The sequence below is a fragment of the Protopterus annectens genome, chromosome 8.part0, assembly GCF_019279795.1.
Source record: "Protopterus annectens isolate FY-2018-M chromosome 8.part0, PAN1.0, whole genome shotgun sequence".
In the NCBI taxonomy this organism is placed as follows: domain Eukaryota; kingdom Metazoa; phylum Chordata; order Ceratodontiformes; family Protopteridae; genus Protopterus; species Protopterus annectens.
In genome coordinates, this window is record NC_056741.1 from 171,105,926 (window position 1) to 171,128,986 (window position 23,061).

General features: G+C 35.7%; 1 protein-coding gene across 1 annotated transcript in view; it reads left to right on the top strand.

Annotated features, from left to right (window-relative positions):
* LOC122808690 (alpha-2-macroglobulin-like) overlaps nucleotides 1-23,061 on the top strand; it is a 1,814,690-nt gene that overhangs the window by 1,285,637 nt on the left and 505,992 nt on the right. The window contains exon 21 of the mRNA XM_044079678.1: nucleotides 5,467-5,588. Coding sequence (XP_043935613.1) covers nucleotides 5,467-5,588 — 122 coding nt within the window. The remainder of the gene's footprint in view (nucleotides 1-5,466; nucleotides 5,589-23,061) is intronic.

Sequence of the window (23,061 nt, forward strand, 5' to 3'; positions counted from 1 at the left end):
ACATATTTCTGTGCCACTCCCGACTTCCTCATACAATACCACAACTCCTCTCTAGGCACCCTGTCATATGCTGACAACATTCCTATAAAATGTAATATGAATCTGCAGTGTACAAAATTGTGAGTAATTAGAATTTTTTATTTGTTCATCATGAGTGATTTTATACTGACACGATTACCAGTTTTAGGTTTATTTGTCTCTCATTAGTGGGTTACAATGATGTCATTAATTGTCAAGCTTATTTAAATGTGCTTTGTTAACTATGTTATACAGATGAAGTCTTTGTACATTGCTAGACTAAAGTGCTGAATTAAACATGTCCTTGTTTCTCAAGTGTTTATGTATATCTCCCAAACATGCAACACAATCTAGAAGATTTAGGATTTTTGTCTGGAAATGTTTACATACATATTTTTATACCCCAAGTAAACTTCAGACAATTTTTCCTCAGGCAGACAGCAAATGTTGGAGATGTGACAGGGAAGAAAGAGATAATTGGGAACATATTTTCTGAGAGTCCAGTGAATTGGTGGGCTTTAAGGATTCCCTGAAGGGTGCACTGTCAGAGATGCTGGGTGGACAGATTGGTCTGACAAGGAAGATGATTTTTCTGAGCTATGATACAGAATCGGAAATGCCTAGGCATGGTAAGGCCATGCTGTGTCTAATAATGGTGGCTGCCAAAAAAGCAATTACTAGAAAATAGAATTCAAAATCTAAACCAACTATACTACAAGTAGTGAATATAGTAATAGAGGTAAAACAACTAGAAATGAGATCTTTAGAAAAGGGTAGGAGTAAACTACATAGGAAAAAATGTGAATTGTGGGAACAATACATACAAAGGGGAATGAGGTTTAAAAGGTGGCAGGACTTAAAATGAGCTATGTAATGTTTGACTGATAAAGATTGGGTAGATTATAAGTGATGTATAATGTTTGCAGCTGGGAGTGTGTCAGTATGGATTATGATATAAAATGCTTGCAACTAGGACTGTGTCAGTGTGGACTGTCTTCATTTGCATAAATGTATGATTGCCTATGTAGTAAATGATGGTTTAATAAAAAATGTTTCTTGTTTAAAAAGAAAAAAAAAAAGCAGGAATTGAATAATTTATGTAATCTTGCTTAGGTTATATGACATATAGCAATATATTTGAAGTAAAATGTTTGTTATGTTAATTACAGTGTGATTACTTTCATTTGAATATAAATGTGCCTGTGTCACAAGTGATAAATCAGTGGAGCATTTTTAACATGAAAGCACTCACCTTTACAACACACTAGAGTTTTGTTTATGAATAGTTGTTATGTATTCAGCCTTGTTTCATTACTCATGTTTGCTGTCTGCTACGTAATTATTTTATTTTCCGTGTGTTTTGTTCATCCACAGTGGACCAAATATTTTGTTTCTTCCAAATTCAATAAAGAGTTTGAAAAAAAAAGAGTTTGACAATTTGCTGGTGTAATACAGTTTTGATATAATACTGTCATTTGTTCTCCCTGTCAAAAGTAAAAAAGCAGAAGTGATAGAATTCTTATTAAAAGAAAAATGTGTGTTGTCAGAAAGGCCTGGAATATGTAAACTAATAAAATAGAACAAAATAGAATAGAATAGAATAGAATAGAATAGAATAGGGTAGGGTAGAGAAACAGCACTTGGTTTGAAGGCTAAACTAATTCCTGCTAGAATGAAACAGTCACAGAAACAGTAATAAAAATGCTCAAACTAGGCCTCTTTTACAACTGACACGGAGTGACTGACGCAACCCAATATTGCTAGTTCCTAAACCCGATGGAAGTATCAGGGTCTGCAACAACTTATAGACATCAAAGTTTGATAGTTATCCCATGTCCAGACCTGATGGGTTGATCAAAAACCTGGGAAAGACCACATACTTAACAACACTGGACTTGACAAAATGGTATAAACAAATATCACTTATCCCTCTGCCAAGATAAAAAAAAAAAAAAAAAACTATCTAACCCAATATGGTCTGCTTCAATACATAGTATGCTATCCTACATGAAACCTCTGACATCTTTCAGAGGCTGATGAATAAAATATTGAAGACCCACTTGCAATATGCTGCTACATATCTGGAGGATGTGGCCATTCAATCAGAAGGCTGGGAGTCTCACCAAAAGTGAAAGCCGTGCTGGAATGTGTATGGCAGATAGGCTTGACTGTGAATATTAAAAAAAGAAAATTGGACAATGTAGAAGTCAAAAATGTGTGATATCTTATGGGAAAAGGATGGGAAGATCACAAGCAGAAAAAATAGAAGCCATAAAAACTGTTCTTTACCCTCCAATAAAAGGCAAGTAAAGGTTTTGCTTGGGACTAGCTGGGAATTAGAGAATTAGAGTCTATATTAGGAAGCTGAAATGCAATTCGGATGACCACCTAATAATTGACCCATAATCAGGAAAAATTGCATCAGCAATTTGCTGAATTTACTAAGGGTAACTAAATAGTTGCCCAAAGCACAATGCAGTAACGTACAGTTAAATTGAACCCACTCAAGTGGGGCTTTGCCCCCACCAACTATATATACCAGCACTACAGTGGAGAAAAGGACGAAGTTCTGTAGTTGTCTGTTGTGCTTTGGGCAACTATTTAATTGCCCTTAGTAAAGTCAGTGAATCGCTGAAGCGAGTTTCGCTGATTACTGGTCAATTATTAGGTGTTCGCTGGAATGCCATTTCGGTGACCTAATATAGACCCAAGAAGTAGTGTGTCTAATTTCACAATGATTGTCTGTCTTTTGATAGCTATCACTAAAGGGAAAGCCCTTGCTGAGATGCAATAGTCTCTTGAGGCAGACAGAGCATTTATTAAAGTAAAAATGATCCAACATTCTGAATCTGTTAGTGACTCTTGATTCCACTAAAAAATTACCTTATATACTAATGCATCAGAGGTAGGTTTGAGGTCAATGCTGTCCCAAGACTTTCATGGTAGGGGTACCCTGTCTGCTATATCAACAGAAAGTTAAGTAATGTTGTAAGGAAATATTGTGTCATAGAAAAACAGGATTTATCAGTAAAGTGGGCCTTCTGTTCCCTGAAGTCATGCCCCTTTACAATATCAGGGTATGCAGATTGATGGAATACAAATTTGTGCCAGTGAGTAGTATCCCACCAACCTTTCCAGTATACAGTGACCCACAGGCATGGCCAACAAAAATGCCAGTGGGCTGTCAATGTCCTGCAACCAATTGTATTAGTACAAAGCTGAAGGTGTCATACTCAGAGAGGGACAGACGTAACATGTTGCCTTGGAACAATGTGAAGTGTGCCTTTAAAAGTGTTTGTTGAATTTGGGAAAATGTGTGCCTTTTATGGTAATTTGTGTATAAGAAGTTCCCACAGAAAGCTAGTCAGGAAGCTGAATGTATTAGCTAACTAAAAAGGCAATAATGACCATTTAAGGATATATAAAAAAGGAGCGTGGAGGATCATTTGAAAGGAAGACCCAGGATATGTGGAGTACATTAGCCCAGTCAGGACTATTTGTGAAGTACACTTAAAAGAGACCTGAACTTTGCCTGCAATTTAAACAGACATGCTGGAGAGACAGCTATGTGTGCCAGAGACTGTCACTCCTATGGATCAGGCTTCTAATCCATGTGAAGCAGAATTTTGTCTATTACCCAGTTTCAGTGCAACCTAGACCAGTGGATGGGGAATAGGAAATTTACACTGAGCCAGGCACTCGTGTCCCTTATAGATACAGGAAATCATTATTCTGTCAGGAAAACTTAGCTAAGCTTAGAAAGGCCCCCCCAGGTCATTAGCCTAGTAACAATTTATGAATCTATAAGAATGCATAAGACAGAGACTTTGGAATCAAGGCCTGTAAGAGTCCTAGAGCCTATACATTTGAAACAACCCATTTATTAAAGGGGCTGTGTGTAGTACAGCTTTCAAAAGGTACTGATTTTAGGAAATTGCAAGGCAAGGGACAGTATTTATGTTATTGCTTTGAAACTGTAAAGTTGGGAAGGGCTGTTTCATTTCCCTGGTAGATTTATACAATAAATTTATTTTATAAACTGATTCCCCCAGTATTATTTGGATTTAACAAGTTGAATATGGCAGGATAGTCATATCAGGCTTGCATATTAGTTGTCTATGTATTTAAATTTAGTTTGTACTCATAGTGCATCAACAAGATTTGTTACCTGGCTCTTTATGACAAATATTACTTGGTGGCTGATTGTTTCTATTTATTTGATCAAATTTAGATTTTAGAAAAATTTTCTCGAGAAATTCTGTTCCTGCTACATTAGCAGCCAATATTTCTGGAAGATATACAAAAGAACATTGACAACATGGAAGAACTATGAAGGAAGCTTTAAAGCAACATATTTTTATGGTTTTGACAAAGGCACAATTTTTGTGTGTTTTCCAAAGACATGTTGATGACAATTGTCATATCTTACCTAATTTCTCTTTTTTAATCTATTGTAGAGCTTGAATAGGTAATAGGAAGCTAAACTACTTAATAGAAACTTCACTATAACAAAGTTTGTTGATTTGGGCTTTAAGAAATGTTGAGCATGTTGAAGATGGGGAGTTCAGTGTTCCGGAATTCCTGATTAACTAGAGGAATATAAATTCTGGGCCTACAATGTCTTAAGGTAAACTGTGCATTTAGATATTATTTTATTTTTCTGAATGTGGATCATTTCATCCTCCAAATTCTTATATAGCAGCATATTTTTATTCTGAAAGAATAAGAAAGGAGTCTGCATGACAGAACCTTAAAGCTTAGGAGTTTCAAATCTACATCACTTGGGTAACTTTTCACATCTTGTTTTTATCTTTGGAGATTCTGGTAGCAGCAGTGAATTGATTTCACTTATGCCTTTTAATCAAATAGAGAAAATACACAGTTAACTTTCCTTTGGCAGAATACATCAGCTTCTATATGTCATTCAAAATTATATGAAAATGTTCCAGAAAATAACAAATATATGATTTTCTAGTATCAGAATCTGCCAGTGCTGTTACCATGTTAGCACATAACTGGAGGTCTAGATTTCCAGACGTCAAACAGCTATTATTTTCCTGTAGAATTAGTTAATCTCAACATGCCATGAGACGTATTTATTATTTATGAAATTTCAGTTTATTAATAATGAGCTGCTATATTGCAGTGGATTATCAACACAAAACAATTGAATAATAAAAAAGACAAACATTTTCCTGCATCAAGGAAGAAATATGCAAATATATTTAAAAGCCATATTGGAGATATAAATTTTAATATAGGCAAGAAAAGAAATAAGCATCATACAAGAAACCACAAATGTAAGAAAAATAAAATATTTTTAAAATGACATTAAGTGCAGTTTCCAATCTTACTAATACACAAAGGAATAGTGAGGTGCATTATACTTTTGTATTAGTTACCAAATACTTTTACTAGTTAAATCACTTTAACTGCATTTTTATACAGGAGAAGTAAACTTCACTATCTCTGCTGAAGCTATACATTCTGATGAGTACTGCGGAAATGAAATTGTTACTGTACCTCAGAGGGGTCAGAAGGACATTGTTATCAGACCACTGCTAGTGCAGGTATGGTGAGCTGTTATCTATACTAATGTTTGAAAATACTGCATCTCTGTGCAAAATCACTTTATAAGCTTTATGTATATGAAACACGGGTATGTGAAAAGCAGTTGCTGCATGTATTGATGGTATTTTTGAGTGTGTACATAAAAAGTAAATGCATTTAGTGCCTGTTCCTGCAATGTCTCTGCTCTATCATTTAAACTTTAACTCACTGGCTATAGACTTTGTACTATGTCATAGAAAAATTAGCTGCACACTGTCTTCTTGTGTGTGTGTGTGTGTGTGTGTGTGTGTGTGTGTGTGTGTGTGTGTGTGTGTGTGTGTGTGTGTGTGGGCATGTGTGTGCAAGTGTGTGTGTGTGTGTGTGTGTGTGTGTGTGTGTGTGTGTGTGTGTGTGTGTGTGTGTGTGTGTGTGTGTGTATGGTTGCAGTTAGATTAGTTAAATGTCTATTTGTTTGGCTGATATAACTGATGTGATTTTACATCGAATGTCAGTTATGTCAACTGCAGGAATTGCCAACGTTTCTTTAATGGGATGTCTGCAGAGGTAAGTGGGTTTGGAGTGTTTGTGTGAGTGCTTGCAGGTTAGGGTAAGTATTAAGTGAGAGCTTAGGTGAGGAGATAGCTCTAGTGTTTTACATGTGTGTAATTGTTTGTGCGTTAGTGTAAGGGCACAGTTTTAATATTATGCACGTATGTAATGTTTAAGTGTTAGACACAGGGTTTTTCATAAGTTATCGTGCAGGGGCAGGATGAAGATTAGGGTATGTACACTTGAATAAGGTGAGAGAATGAATATAATATAAATATATATATATATATATATAAATACATATTAGTAGTCTAGCAACATAAATGTCAATATTCTTAACTTTGCAGACATTCAGCAACAAAAGCACATCAACACACTACAGCTCATCCTCAGAACACGCAAAAGAAAATAAAGTGTTTTTGCAGGGGAGGAAAGCTCTGCTACACTCACCATGTGGACATTCTCAGTGATAAGCCCTACCCACACATACTACCATTGCCCTTGGGATTGTACGATCTCAAAGTTAGTACATATAATTAGCAGGGGATGTCGGATGCACCCCAACACCACTTGGGGAGTGCAGCAGGCCAGGAAACTGAACTTAAATCCCAATTTTATGGCATTTACCCTGCTGCCTTGAAGATTTCATAGTGACATTAGATTTTACTTTACAAGAGTGATATGTTTCTCATCTTCTTGACAATTAAAAATGGACACTTGCTGATCCAGATTCTCTTTCAGTTGTTAGTGTCTCTTACCTTCTGGCAATATCACAGGATCTTCCTCAGCATCCAGTGGTTTTGGGCAGGAACACTTTCTGCAAGCAGCAGCATATCTCTGTTTCCTCAGTTTGCCCTTAGGAGTACTACTCTCTGTCCCATACACAGCCACAATGCAGGACTCTGGAGATATATATCCATGTGGGTCTAAACTGGACTGCTGCAAACACATGTAACACTAGCATCCTTCTGGAATGATTAATATTAGTAGCAGCACATTTTTTTTCTTGCTTTCTCCTTTGAAATGGCCATATCACAGCAGATGACCAGCAAAAACTCAATGCTAGAAGTCTAAATCTCAAAATGCACTCACTCGAGGCACTCCTTAAAATGGAGAACATCGATATCTGTGCAGTGACTGAGACCTGGTTCAAGGCTCCAGAGAGCACCCCTGCACTACCAGGCTATAACTCATACCACATGTTTCGGCCATGTAACCTGGACCGGAACACCAAAGGCGGAGGTGTGTCCATATTCATTAAGGATATCCACACCTCCAGGCTAGCTGCTCAGCATAATGCCACCGAGATTATCCAAGTGCAACTAACTCTGGGCAAAACTGCAATCCAAATTGTAGCTTGCTACAGATCACCCACCATACCCCAGGATTCCCATTCCTCTTTTCTTGATGTACTGGAAAATATTAGGGTTCAACCAAACAAGCTAATAATGGGCGATTTCAACTACCCCACCATTAACTGGGAAAACTACTCATGTACCAACTCCTTCACTCAACGCTTTCTGGAATTCATAAACTCCAATGCCCTTGATCAACTTATCCACACCCCCACCAGGGGCAACAATATCCTAGATCTAGTCATTACCAACATGAGTGACCGGTGTTCCACACCTGAAGTCAACGTCTCATTGGTCCGATCCGACCATAAGCTAATTACCCTAGATATCCACATCCTGCACCTACCCCCCATTAAGGAAACCATGGTAAAAAATTTCTCCAAAGCCAACTTCATGCTTCTTAAGACAGAAGTGGTGAACTTCATGACACCCATGCAGATGGACAATACAGTTACGACTACTGAATCCTACACAATTGCACTTTATAAGCACTTAAATGAGTGCATGGATCATGCTATCCCAAACAGAACCAAGACACTATCCTCCAAAAAAAGGAAGCCAATCTGGTGGTCCCCTGCCATAAACAAACTGTATAACAGAAGGAAGAAACTGTTGCAAAAGAGAGTAAAATCCCATGAGTGGAGGAGCTCCCTGGTCAGCCTCAGTAAGAAGCTGCGATCCCTGATAAAGTCCTCCAAAGCTAGTTATGAAAACAAAATCGCCACTGATTTTAAAGACAACCACAAAGCATTCTATAGCTATGTCAAGAATCTCAATGGCAACACTCAGATCTGCTCTGAGTTACGGCACAATGGCACTAAATATACAGACCCAACTGATATTGCCAACATCCTGGCAGATAGGTTCAGTGCTAACTTTACCCCCCTCTCACCCCCTAAAGAGCCCATCTCTATACCGAAAGAATGAAAAGTTCCTGTAATCATGGCTGCACAGGTAAAAACCACACTCTCCAAAGCCAAGAACACAGCATCCATGGGACCAGACAACATCCCAGGCTGCGTTCTACATGAACTACAGAACGAACTGGCACCCCACCTAAGTACCATGTTCAATCATAGCCTCACCTCAGGCTTTGTGCCTGCTGAATGGTGCACAGCAACGGTTATCCCACTCCTCAAGGGGGAAGCCACCATGGACCCCGGGAACTACCGCCCCATTAGCCTGACAAGCCTAGTCTGCAAGGCCATGGAATGTATCATCATGGAACTTATAAACAAAGACATTGGTAATCTCCAAACTCTGGACCCCACCCAGTTATGGTTTGTAAAAGGCAGATCATGTCTCCTAAACCTGATAGACTTCTTTGAAGCACTCACCAAAGCCGTAGACAAGGGTAAGGTGGTTCACACAGCCTATCTAGATCTTGCCAAGGCTTTCAACACCATCCCCCACTCTGGAATTATAGATAAACTCACTAAACTAGGTATAAATCCCTATGTCACAAGATGGGTTGCCAACTGGCTCACTGACAGAATTCACACTGTGAAAGTAGCAGATTCCAAATCCGACTTCAGACTAGTGACAAGTGGAGTACCACAGGGTTCAGTCCTGGGTCCTCTCCTGTTTGGTATCTACTTCTCTGAAGTACAGGCTAACACAGAAGGTCTTTGGCTAATGGAGTTCACAGATGACTGCAAACTAGGAGCCATAATCAAAACTCCTAACGATGTGGACATCCTACAAAAGGGCCTCACTGAGACAGATGCCTGGTGTCAAAGCCATGGCCTCAAGCTCAATGCCAAAAAGTGCATTGTCATCCCCTTTGGTAAAAACTCTGTACCCATGGACTACAACATAGGCGGTAGTATACTTAACACTGAAAGTGTGATAAGAGACCTTGGGACACAGGTGGACAGTAGTCTCTCCTTTGATAATCACATCGCCACAGTAGTCAGGAAATCCTTCTACGCGGCACACCTCATCACAAAAGGTTTCTCATCCAGAAAAAATGAGGTCATTGTTCCCCTCTACTCATCACTCATTAGACCCATTATAGAGTACAATGCCCCTTTTGGTATGTACCTCACAAGACATCTACAACAACTCAGAAATGCCTCACAAAGAGGATTACTGGCCTCAAACCGATGACCTACGCAGACCATCTCAAAAAACTCCAGCTTTACTCCATCACATATCGCCTACTCAGAGGTGATCTCTGCCTAACATACAAAGCTATGTCAAACCCAGAGCTGTTGGACATGCTCCACTTAAAGAAATCCCAATCCCTCCGAGCTGCACACTCTAGGGACCTAAACCTTGTCACCACAATAAACAGAACATGCCGGAGGGATAGATTCCTGTCTCAGAGACTTCCCATACTCTGGAATAAACTACCTATCAATATCAAACAAAGCTCCTCATTAGCACTCTTCAAGAAAAATCTTTTTTTTTTTCACTAAATATTTTTTTTTTATTATTTCAAATAAGATGTCTTAAACATTACATGAAATAAAGATAAATAACATATTTACAATTCTAAAACATTACTAACTTCAAACCATTATATAACTATTTACATTGGTGTCTATGCAAATAACATTGAAATTCTATATTATATAAAGTTAGAAACATAAGATGATATATCTTCTTCGATATTTTCAAGTATTTCCAGTACTTTCATCCAAGAGTAATAGTAAGAAGTAGATCTTTTAGTTCTGTTCTTCACTGTTAATATTTCCATGTGAGCAACTGTTGTTGTTAAAGTCTCAAATTCCTTGAACGAGGCTAAGCCTCATTTTTCCAGTGTATAGTTATGATTTTACGTGAAATTGCCAATAGTGACCATAGGATTTTAGTGTCTTTTTTGGTACACAGTTTGGAATAGGAGAGTTGAATAAAATTAAAGACTTTGTTAATTGAAAATTATCATTATAAACAGTCTGAAAAAATAATTAATGGATTTCCAGTACATATTGAGACATATACATTCATAAAAACATGCTGCCAATCTGCTTTTATCTTGGTATGGCATCTCCAACATTGATCTTCAATAGAATACATTTTGGCTAACCTATGTGGTGTATAGAAACTTCTATGTAGATATCTCCAAGTGAATAATTGCCAGTATTTTGATAATGTAGAAAATTTGGAAGATTTTAGAATATTACTTTTTCTTCTTCAACTGGAGGATGGTTGTTTATTAAAGTATAATAATCCCAGTATGATTTTTCATGATAGTTTTTGTTTTTTAACAATTTTATAGATATTAGACAAATAACCTGTACCCTGATAAGGCTGTTTTGTGATAAGAATAAGGTATTCAATGAGTTTTGGAGCTTCATGTCTAACTGAAGGTTGCATTTGTTCTATTTTATTTATAAGAAAATGCCTTAGATTTTGTAAAACAGCCAATTGTCTTTATTTATATTATAATTATAAATTATCTGTTCCTTTGTTAGAATTTTCCCTTTCTCTATAAGTTGATGCCAAAAGAGTAATGTTTCTTCTTTAAGTATATTTATTTTAGATATTTGGAATGTATCTAGAATATTTGGTGTAAAAGCTATAGGGAAAATAAGAAAAATCCAAGAATTAATATTTGGTATTTTGTTTATATATGTTCTGAACACTGAAAGTGTAGAGCTTACATAGTTTGATGGCAATTTATTAATATTATTTCTTTTCCTAAAAATAATCTTTTAACATCCATATAAGGGGTGATGGTATTACTGTTAAGTTGTCTTGTATGTGATTATAATTGATTTCTATGTAAATCTGCTCATGGGCTTGTTTCCATATAGGTGTGTATGAATTATTTAACCATAGTGTTATGTTTTTAATAACAGATGAGGTAATATATAAATCATTATCCGTAAATTAATTCCACCATCTTCCCAATCTGGCAAATGTTTATTTAAGGCTATACGGGTTTATTTGGAAACCATAGAAAATTTAAAATTAGTTTATTGTATCTTTGAATAATATATTTGGGAGGTGGCAATGAAAAATTTTGTATTAAGTATAATATTTTGGGAAATATGTTTATTTTAATAAGATATAATCTGTCTGCTGTTGAAAAGATATATTTATTCCAGTAACCAATTGTTTGTTCTATTTTGTCTAGTATTTTATTATAGTTAAATATTAGAGAATCTGTTAATTCATTGAGTAGATTTATTCCCAGATATAATAATTTACTTTCTGTTACTATATATTTGGAAAATCTTTTGTTTATATTATTTTTTTTTTTACAATTACAGGGCATAATTTTAGTTTTGTTTTCATTAAATTTTAAGCCTGAAATATTTTGAAATTTATTCATGGAGTTAAATAGAGCATTCAAAGACTCATTTGCATCTGAGAGAGTTAATAGTATGTCATCAGCAAAGAGTTGGATTTTAAGGTTTAACATTTTATTAATACAAATGCCCTTTATGTTATTGTTTGATCTGATTTGATTTGAAAAGGGTTCTATGAGTAATGCAAATAACAATGGTGATAAAGGGCAACCTTGTTTAGTTCCCTTTCTTATTGTTATAGGGCCTGATCTATATGATCCCAGTTTAACATATGCAGTAGATTTTTCATATAGTATTTGGATAAGATTATTAAAATTAGAAGGAAAGTTATATTCTTTTAAAACTAGTGAAAGAAAGTTCCAGTTAACCGAATCAAAAGCTTTATTAATATCTAATGAGATTACATTTAAATTTAGGACTTTATGTTTGCTATAATCTATTAATGTTAGTATTCTTTTAATATTATCTGAAGTATTTCTTCCTTTAATAAAACCTGTTTGATCTTTGTGAATTAAGAAAGGAAGAAAGTGTTTGATCCTATCTGTATATAGCCATAAACATCTTGTAGTCTATATTGAGTAATGATATTGGCCTATATGAGGAACACTGTTTTTCATCTTTATCTGGTTTGATAATTGGGGATATCAATGAATATTTCCAAGAGGGTGGTATATTCAAATCTTTATTGGCTATATCATATACTTTTAATAATAAAGATATGGCTTGATTGGGTATTAATTTATACATTTCTGGTAGCATACTGTCTGGGCCAGGTGCTTTATTTGTCTTGAGCTTTTAATTTGTGATTTTAATTCTGTCATATTGATTGGTTTGTTTATAATGTCTATTTGTTCTTGTGTTAATTTAATATGAATATTGTTTTCTAAGTATTTTTTATATCCTTAGTAGGTGTATCTTGAGTATTTATGGAATTATCAATGTTAAATTGGAGTCTGAATGCTTCTAAAATATCATTTAGTTCCGTAACTCTTTTGTTAGTATTGGGAATAAATATTTCTTTTATTTGCTTAGATTTAATTATTATTTTGTTCTATTAGTTAAGTATCTCAGGTGTGCTGAATTAGTAGAGTATGAGTTTATTTTTATCTTTTCTAAGTTAATCATAATCTTATGGTGTAGCAATTCTGTATACTTCCTATTGATTTGTGTAAGTTCTTGAACTTGAGTAGCATTACCCTTTTGTATTTCCAGTTTCAATTTATCTGCTTTGTTTTGTAAGTCTAGCATATCTTTATTCCATAACTTCCTTTTATTTATGTACCAGGATAATATCTTCCCATATGTAACTGCTTTTAATGAATCCCAGACATATATTTCTGAAATATCTTCTGTGTAATTTATTTCTAGAAAGTTTTTGATTGTTTCTTCATAAAATTCTTTGAAATCTCTCAATTTTGTGATATAGGAAGGTATCCTAGTAATGGGATTTGAATAAAATGGTGTAAGCTCTATCTCAAAGACTATGGCATTATGATCAGATAAAGGACAATTTATGATTTTGACTTTGTCAATTTTTGTTATTAGGTCATTGGCAACATATATTCTATCAATTCTAGAGTTAGTTTTATATCTATGAGAATAAAATGTGAAGATTAGTGAGTCTGGTTCTGCAAATTCATTTATATCTTTTAAATACAATGTATCTATAAATTTTGATAGTGCTTTAGAGATAGGTTGTTTTCTTCTTTTGGATTTAGAATCTGTATCTTTTCATTCATTATACAGTTGAAGTCTCCTGCCAATATCAGGCTACCCTTAGTTAAATGAATTATCTCTTCAAAATGCTGTTTAACTGTTTTTAATCCTAGTCCTGGGATCCAATATAGATTTACTAACGTATAGATTCTCTTATTTAACTCTATTGAAACTAGACAAAACATACCTGATGTATCTTGATGAGTAGTAATTATTTTAGGTGTTATAGTTGAGTTGCGAAGTAGTACAGCTACTCCTCTTTTTTGTTTTATATTGAGAGTTTATTAGTACTGTGTAATTATTAATATTTAAGTTGTTTATATCTCTATCTAATAAGTGTGTCTCTTGTAAAAAGACTATTTGTGGTTTATGTAAGTTTATGTACTTGAATAGGCTTCTCCTTTTATTACTATTATTTAGACCATTAACATTTATGGATAAACATTTCATTTCCTAGTTTTGAGTTTGTTTTATGTGTGAGTTTATGTAAATATTGTTTATTCTTAGTTCCATCTTGGATACAGAATTCAAAAAGTTTTTCTTGTATGATTTTTGCATGTTTCTGAGTGACACCAAAGTGATAGAATAAAAAAAAAAAACAAAGAACTTCCAAACTTGTAATTCTTAACCTTAAAAACCATTCCCTATTGCTATGAGGTAATATACCTCTTTGTTTGGTTAGTGAATCTAACCAAACAAACTTTCTACCCTCACAAATAATATTTGGATCAGTTTCTCTTATCCTCTTAGTTTTAAATAAAGATAATTGAATAATATATTACGATAATCTAATCAGCTAAAATATATACATATATTCTTTACTCATCTTATTGTAATTCAATAATACTTACTTCTAAGCAGGTTTCAAAAAGGTACAAATATTTAGATTAAGGTAGTATCATTTCAAAATAATTTAGGGTATTAATAAACATCATGTTAAAATCTATAACTGTATACTTCATACATCTGTTGAAAACTATTTACTGACATTACTGTATAATACAGTACCATTGTTGTGCAATTGTTTTAGACTACTCAAGTCCGAAACCAGTGTTTAAATTAATATTTGCAAAGTCATATTGGAATAAAAACATGAATAGTTCTGAAACCACATCATATTTCATGTTTAACATAAACTGAAATGCAATACAATGTATAAGTATATTAATATTTCTTTAGTAGACATTAAATATGTTCCTCTGATTGCATTTTTCAGCTTTTCAAAGACAATTCCCATGGCTGGAGACAACAAGATCACAATTTAGACATCTCCCTTATCCAAGAGACCACTCATAATGTTGTTACCTGATTGAGTGTCTTGTTGCCAACACTTCCATCAACCCTCAGAGGGACCCTGCACAATGAAAACTGACACAGTACAGAGGTAAAACTGCAGCGCACTTGACCACACCCTCAAAGCAAACATCTATGTATATCACACATCAACTCCCACAGCTTAGACTGACACCCAACCAGTGAGTCTATCTGCTGATAACAAGTGCTGGAGATACAATCCTGACCTACTCAACACCAGTAATTCAATCCTACGACTGAACAAAAGTATACTGGAGAACACATCAAAACAATGGAAGCTTCCAAGATTCAAACCACCATGTACGAAAATATTACAGGCCAAAATTCCCAACCCATTTTGCAGCAAATAGACAAAACGTATTCAAACCATGGGGTAACACCTTTACCACGTCAAAAAGGTGTCCAAGAAGCTTGTTTTTCCTCCAACATTGGAGGACAGCCACGATGATCCATGCACTGCAAGAGTACCATTTTATCCTAGCAATTGCTTCACGACTGTATATAGAAACATTTAATCCAAATCATTAACTGACACCACAACAATATTTCTCAGAAAAGCTGTTTTACAGCCAATGACCAGACAGAACGCATCATTGAGAGGATACATTTATCAAATGTCAAGTGCCCCAGCCATAATACAAGTGTCTCCTTAAATCAATCCCCAACGAATCTACTGTCCACCAAACTTGCAGACCAATACTGGCATCCTTTCATGCAGTCACATTGGAACACAAAAATACAGGTCCGCTGATCAGGAACAACCAGGCTCTCAACTGCCAGACAACACACCCATCTGCAGAAAGGTCCAAGAATCATAGTTGCATTGTCAAGCATCCTTGTCCACACTAACAGTAACATGATATACCCGCATACACTAGTATTGTGTCATTCTTGATAATGTAAAAAGCCAGGCAATATTATAAGAAGGGTGAAGCCACAGCCAGGCAACATAACAAGAAGAGCACAGCCGCAGTCACCATTCAGATGAGCAAACGGAACAGCATGAGCCATCTAAGGATGGATAGCCCGTTGAGTACCTGCCACAATGCATGCCCATAATGCATGGCAACCCAGTAACAAATTAGGGTGTGGGCTAAGCCTCTCCCCCTTCCACTCAAATCAGATCCAACACAATATGTGTGTAGAACACAGATGCTTCGACAAAGCCCAAAGCCACATGGGATATAAACATTGTATAATTGACACACCGGGTCAAATCCACTGTTGTTATGTTACTCATTATAGTTGCCTATACAATCATTGCTTCCACTTTCTCCATCTAGTATACCATACCGCCATCTAAATGTTTGATTTGCCAAATGCACATCCAACCTTCTTGTTGCATCCCACCTGCCCACCCGAGGGCATACCTTGGCAGCAGGACATCAGTAGTATTCTGCAGGAGCACCAGCATGGGAAATGGCAACCCTCCCCAAAACAAACCTGTCAGTTGCTTGACATTTACTAGTTTCTTTAGAGAATTTGTAAAACAGCAGTGATTTTATTTGCTGATGATTAATTTCTGCTTTTAAACTCTGCTGTATAAAACATAGTAAGGGATAGCTAAAATGTCTGGAAATCTAAACTGATAGAAAGACAAGCAGATATATGTCCTTATCTATCAAGGTGCTAGAAGACATCAGTAGCCATAAACTGAAAGTGCTTCAAAAATAAATATCTGTGTATATTTATATGAACCTTTTATATTATTTATGTTTCCTTAGAAGGAATTTAGGTTTCTGTATCTTTAAATGTGGACCTAGCTTATTTTCTGACTAGACGTCAATTAGAAAGAGTCAGGCGATGGCGTACACAAGTAAATGCGACAAGCAATAAGTAACTCAAGTTTCTAGTGATGTTTGTGGCTGTTAAATTGTCTCGAGAACCAAGCGGGAAAAGGTATGTGTTTTTTCTTTTTTCTTTTCCCTTCTCTTACTTGGTGACAAACTCATGTAGTGTGCACGCAAGCACTCTAGTTTGTGGAGTAGTGTTCACAACTGTCAAACTTTGCATTTTAAACATGCTATGCCTTATTTCTCTACAAAAGAAAAGACAACAGGATATCTAAGCTAGTCACAAGCATCTTTCAACTCCGGATGTCTGGAGCCACAACACACATGACTTATAGCCTCAAAATATCACTTAAAACATATTTTTTCACTGGACTATATCAGTATGTGCATATGGGTCAAAGGCAGAACATCTTTTAAGATTATTTAAAGTAGTCTTATGATACATCCTAACTGAAATACTTCATTTCAAAAGCAACACATTTCTGCCCAGCATTGGCGTTTATCCAAACAGGGACACTTTTAACTTATAAAAGTAATGCTGTCAGGGATGTAACTGATAATAAGTTATATAGCAGCCATTACTATACCTATTAAGCAATATAACCATATACTGATTAAAATATTATAAGTTAATGAAGATTTTATAAAAAGAAGAGAACAAATAAAAACAACAAAACACAAAGAGAGAAAATAAATAAATAAATAAACTATTTGGGAACATTATTATGCATTGATTACTCTGATTAAGAATATGAAAATAATAGATGGATAATAATGAAAAATAGAGTAATGTTTAAATTATGCTTAGTATATTGATGTGATCTGAGATAAATGTATTTACATTTATTCTAATTTTGACATTTAAAATATAAATGAAAACAGTACCTGTTTTGGTGTAACTTGAAGACAGTAAGAACTTTTTTTTTGTTGTTAGTATTATTATTTAGATTTTTACAGAATATAACATATGTAAGATTATTTGTCCTTTAGTTTTTTTTCTTTTGCTCAACAGTTTTCCAATTATTTACTTCAGCATTTCTCTTCGGTGTACTTATTGTCCAGTCCATAGATTCTTCATGTGTTAGGATGTTGTTGTTGGTAAGGTATTTTATTGCTGAATCTACTGTTTCAAAGATTTTTATTCCATTTGGTAGAAAAACTTTCAGTCTTGCTGGGAATAAAAGATGGACTTTCAGTTGCTTTTTCTTCAAGGTTTTTTATTGGTAGAAATTCTTTTCTTTTGAAACCACCTTTGTAGAATAATCATTGTCAAATCTTATTAATGAATCATTGTATTTGATGGGAGAATTTGCCCAAGCATTTCTTAATATAAGATCTTTATCTTGTGTAGAAAAAGTCTCACAATTATAGATCTCGGCTTGTTCTTACCGGAGAAGAAGCATTTCCAGAAGTTGCTAGTGATCTATGCCGTTCTATACCATATGAAAGAGCTTCAGGTATTTTTGTTACATCTGGTATCCAGGTGGTAAGAAAGTTTATCATATTGTCCCTTCAGATTTTTCTGGTAGACCATATATTCTAATATTATTTCTTCTTGTTCGGTTTTCCATATCATCAAGCTTTTCTAGTAAATATGTATTCTGTTGAAGTAAGAATTCAGTTTGTTGTTCTTCTATTTGGACTCTAGTGTCAATGTCACTTAATGACTGTTCAATAAGTGATATCTGTCCTTTCTGCTGTGTAAACATTTCTTGAAGCTGTTCCAGTTGTTGTGAGCACTTTTCTTTAAAAGTATCTATTTTATTGTCCATCTTGTCGATTTTTATTGTAAGTTCCTGTATATTTGTAATGAGAGACTGCAGGTCTTTTTTGAGAGAAGAGTCTTGTGCTGTATTCCTTAGATGACTCATGCTGTAAAGCTGATATTGGTGCTGATTTTCCAGTAATTAATTTGACAGGAATTATTCAAGTTCTGACAATAAAATTTTTCTTATAGATGCTCAGAGTTATTAGAAATAAGTTAGTAATAAAAATTTCTTCAAATTAAATATTATTTTGTAAAATTCCTGTCAGGAATTGTATTGAGGTAAGAGAGCTGAAATGAAGTGCAGCTATCAGTTCAGCATCCTAGCCACGCCCCTTCAAGAAAAATCTTGATGATTGGAAGGGAAATGGGAAATTCACCCCGGGGATCACCTCTTTGGCTCTGCTCGACAGTGGCACAGGAAAATAATTTTCTTGGGTGGCAAAAGCCAGGGTACCTTTTTGGCTGGGCTTGTATAGGCCCCAGGGCCAATAGCCTACTACCTACCTATGAACCTATGAACCTACCAAAGGCATGTGTGCAACTTGTTGAGCTACTGAAATTACTTTTAATGGATATGCCACTGGAGAGTTTTGAAATACACAGTCCACTGAGCCATTTCGTAGCTCTGCCCACCAATTTATTTAATTTGACTTCACACTTTGGTGATGAGAAGTTAATGGTCTAAGCCAAGGCAGTTTGGGGTCTTGCTTTTACTGTTTGTATAGAACTAATCTTTCTGTGACTATGAAGTATATAGTCAGTCTGATTTCAGTACTGATCAGCTGGCAATATCCAGGTATAAAGCTATCTCTTTGGCTATTGAAAGAGAATGTAAGTTATGACAAGTGAATTATCTTGGAGTAATTCTACTAGTCTATGCTCTATTTTAAAGACCAAGGTCAAAGGTGAGTATTATTCTAGATGTATTTGACAACCAATGTTACCATTCCAGTGAGCTGTGATGAATGTGCTATTATTTCTTGATTCAGAAAATGTTGCCTATCCTTATAAAATTGGCCACCTTCATCGTGTTTGGCATCTTACCCTTCTCCATAAATAGGGTTTTATGAAGTTATGCATATTTCATAAAAATAAAGTTGTCTTGTTCCAAAACATAGACCCTATAAAATGATGCACATTATATCAAGTTGTAACTCTGTCTGTATAGATAAATCACAATTACATTCTGTATCAACATTATATATTTTTTCACTTGGTTTCTCTGTTATAATTCTGTACTGATAGGTACCACACGTGTGTTGCCATAAACATTATGTTACTCAGATGGGTGCTGATGTTGTTCCTGGAAAATATAAATATATTACATGTTCTGTATGACAAACTCAGTAAATAGCAAAGTCATTCCTGCAGAATGGCATGTAAATATTTGAGAGTATCATCCATTTGATTTAGTCTTGTAAGCTCACACATAGTTTATTAATAGGCTTGGTCGTGATATGCCCTGTAATGAAAACATTGTTAGGAAGTAAAAGTGTTAAAAGAACTGCTGCTAGCATTTATAGGTTATATCAAATTAAAGTAAGAATGGCCATTCAAATTTTTCAAACAACCATTGTAAAACATTATTTTGAAAGTAGAAGTATAGTTTTCAGTTTTCTTCCAGGTGAACAACTCATAAAAGTGGTCAAAACTATAAATCTGTAATGACGTTATGGAGCTTAAAATGTTGTGCAGTTATATACAAGAGTGAGATTTTTTTTAATTGTAGAATTAACATTGATTTTCTTCTCATTAAATGCCTAAATACAGCTGTTTTATTTCCTTTAATCTTAGGAACACTGTGTACTGAAGTTTTACTTATAAATGCATAATGTAGCATTCAGAAAAGTTCATGAAATTATACCAAATGATTTTGCAGATAATTCTGCCTATATATGGAAGCCAAACTACCCCCCCCCCAAAAAAAAATATAGGGATTAGGGCAGTGGCCCTACTGAAATCCATCATTTCTAAAGGGATTAAATATAATATAACCCACTGAAGATAAAACACAAAAATTGCAGCACGAAACACACAAATTTAGCATGTTTGTTTCCTTTTATTGAATGGAGCTTCATCAGAATATAGTACATAACAAAGCATGAAAGGAATAGATTATGTCATCAGAATATTGAACATAACCAAACCATGAAATAAATACATGCTGTCATCAGAATACAGAATATACAGGATCATGATTGGGTCGCTGATCAAAACATATGTATTATGTGTTCAATACATTTCTGTCAAGAAATTTACCTCAAGAGCAAAGCTCAAGAGATGAATCTTGGCATCCATATTGAAAACACATGGTGAGACAATCACAATTTTTGTAGTACATGGAGCTCTATCTGCTTCATGTACTACTAATTACAGTGGAAAAATTGTGATGTGTTTTGCTGGCTTTCAAAGCTGTGAAACACTTAAAGGACGCTGTCAGAAAGACAGTGTAATACTGTTCATCATGATTACACTTATCTTTCATGCCTCGCAACTGTCCATATTTTTGCAGAAAGTCCAGATCGTCCGGGTCCCCTTCAATAAACACACATCACACCAATGGCATTTGATGACCTTTATTAAAATTCCATAAACATAACTTCATTGACCACTAATATTTCAATTATTAATCAACCCAAAAGCATCCATATAAGTGTTAACTAGGACAGCATGGCTCTGTTCAGCCTGACCAAATAAGAAGCGTCCCACCGCTCACTTGCATTTCCCAACTCATTGAAATGAACATCCAACACCAAGGGGGAACAGAAGAGGGACAAGCCTGCCCCTCTTCTCCACCTCTGAAACTTATAACCAGCACACCAACCCCAATCCCCAAAAACAGGGAGGGAAGATGGATAGTAAGTTCATACCAAAATGTGATTCCTTACCCAGTTACACTCTCATAAAACCCCTTAAGCCCCTCCCTACATTTAGTTAATTTCCTCCTAATCCTCCTACTTCACATTTACCCTTTCCTCCCACCCCAGCTAGCTTCCTTCCCCTGCGCTCTTAATTCCCCTTATAATTTCTACCTAGCCCCCCACCTGAAGATGTCCCTGGACAAATTGCCCTACCATTAACTACTAAACACAAATCTACCACAATGCCAAATCAGCAAGCACCAACCTATTAACCCTTACCCAATGATGACTGATTAAGAAAGGGGGGCCATGAAACTACAAAGCAATCCATTTAAGCTGCCTGACATGCAAAATTCCAGAACATAAAGAGCTACAAAACATTCATTAATCCATCCTTGTCCCTGGCTGTCACCAACAATGCTAGCTGTCAACAAGGCACAGACCACAGAGCAATACATTGTCACATCCTTGCCCAAGTAACTTAAACCCCACTACCATGTCCCCAAAGCATGTCCCAAACTCATGCTGCTGTGAGTCTCCATATGGACTACCCCAACTTCCCCTAAATGAACCCCAAACCTGCTTCACCCTGCCTGTGACTTAACTCTTCCTCAACTGTCCCATCACTACTCCCAAAATGCACCTATTCCAACATGCCTGAATAAGTACTTAGTAAAGTAGTAGACCTGCAACCTCATTACGCACCACTCCAATGGCCGAAACATCCACTGCAGCAGCATCCATCACCTTTCAAGTGCACTTCCTTCAGATCACCAACTGATGCTCCCTCTTCGCAACTGCAAATGAAAAGACAACTGTTAAGTCCTGTGCACAAACAAACCAAAACTTCTTGATGACAACATTAGGTGCTGGCAGCATCTTTCATGTGCTGCTTTACTCTACAAGGAGCTCTGATGGCAACATGTACCCAGCAATGAAATTAAGATGCTTAAAACACAGTAAAACACCTTGAGAACCTACCCCTACTCTCAAGTGTTCCTCATGTTGAGGAACAGTCCTCATTTGGGGCCATAAAAGTTCATGTTCCTCAACATTCCATATTGAAAAGCCTGCCACACATTTAATAGATATCAGGGGTAAATAGAACTGAATCATATGATTTATTAAAAGGCCTAGTCTATAAATCAAATTATCACCTTTAACCATCCTAACCACTTCTTAATTATTTGTTTTCTATTAGCCGTTAGTAAGTGTTCCATCTTCTACCCTTTTGCTCCACATTATAGGTGGCAGCATTCCTCATCTGTAAAATGAAAAGAGAAACAATCAGGGTAATGAAAATTTTAAATCTTTCTATAATTCTTCTGTCGATAAAGCAGATTACGGAGTCTGCGACAGCATCCGTGTTAAAGCAACACGGTTTCCTAACCTTACCCCCCCCCCATCTCTTCAATAGTTATCAGATGAGAAGCAGTCACCTGGTAGAGGAACTGAACTGCCACCATCCACTCATTCTTACCAGAGACAGACCCCTTTCTACAGCATCCATAGGTTCATGGGTTCATAGGTTGGTACTAGGCTATCAGCCCTAGGGCCTCTAGAAGCCTAGCCATAACAATTCCGTGGCTATTTCTTCCCACACTATTTACTTCCCTAGACCCCTGTCTAGCAGGGTGACTGACGTGATCTCCGGGGTGAATTTCCTTTCTCCCATCCAATCGTCAAGGTTCCTTTTGAAGAGGGCCAAAGAGGCACTCTGCTTGACATACTTTAATGACTTGCCAGTAATTTGCCAAATCACTACCATTTATGAAAAGCAAATCAAACTATGAGGAAAAGACCTGGACATTCTGTGCTTATGTCTCCCTCCTGTGAAAATCTGTACATGAGAGGTATGATGCTAGTGATAAAGCTTTG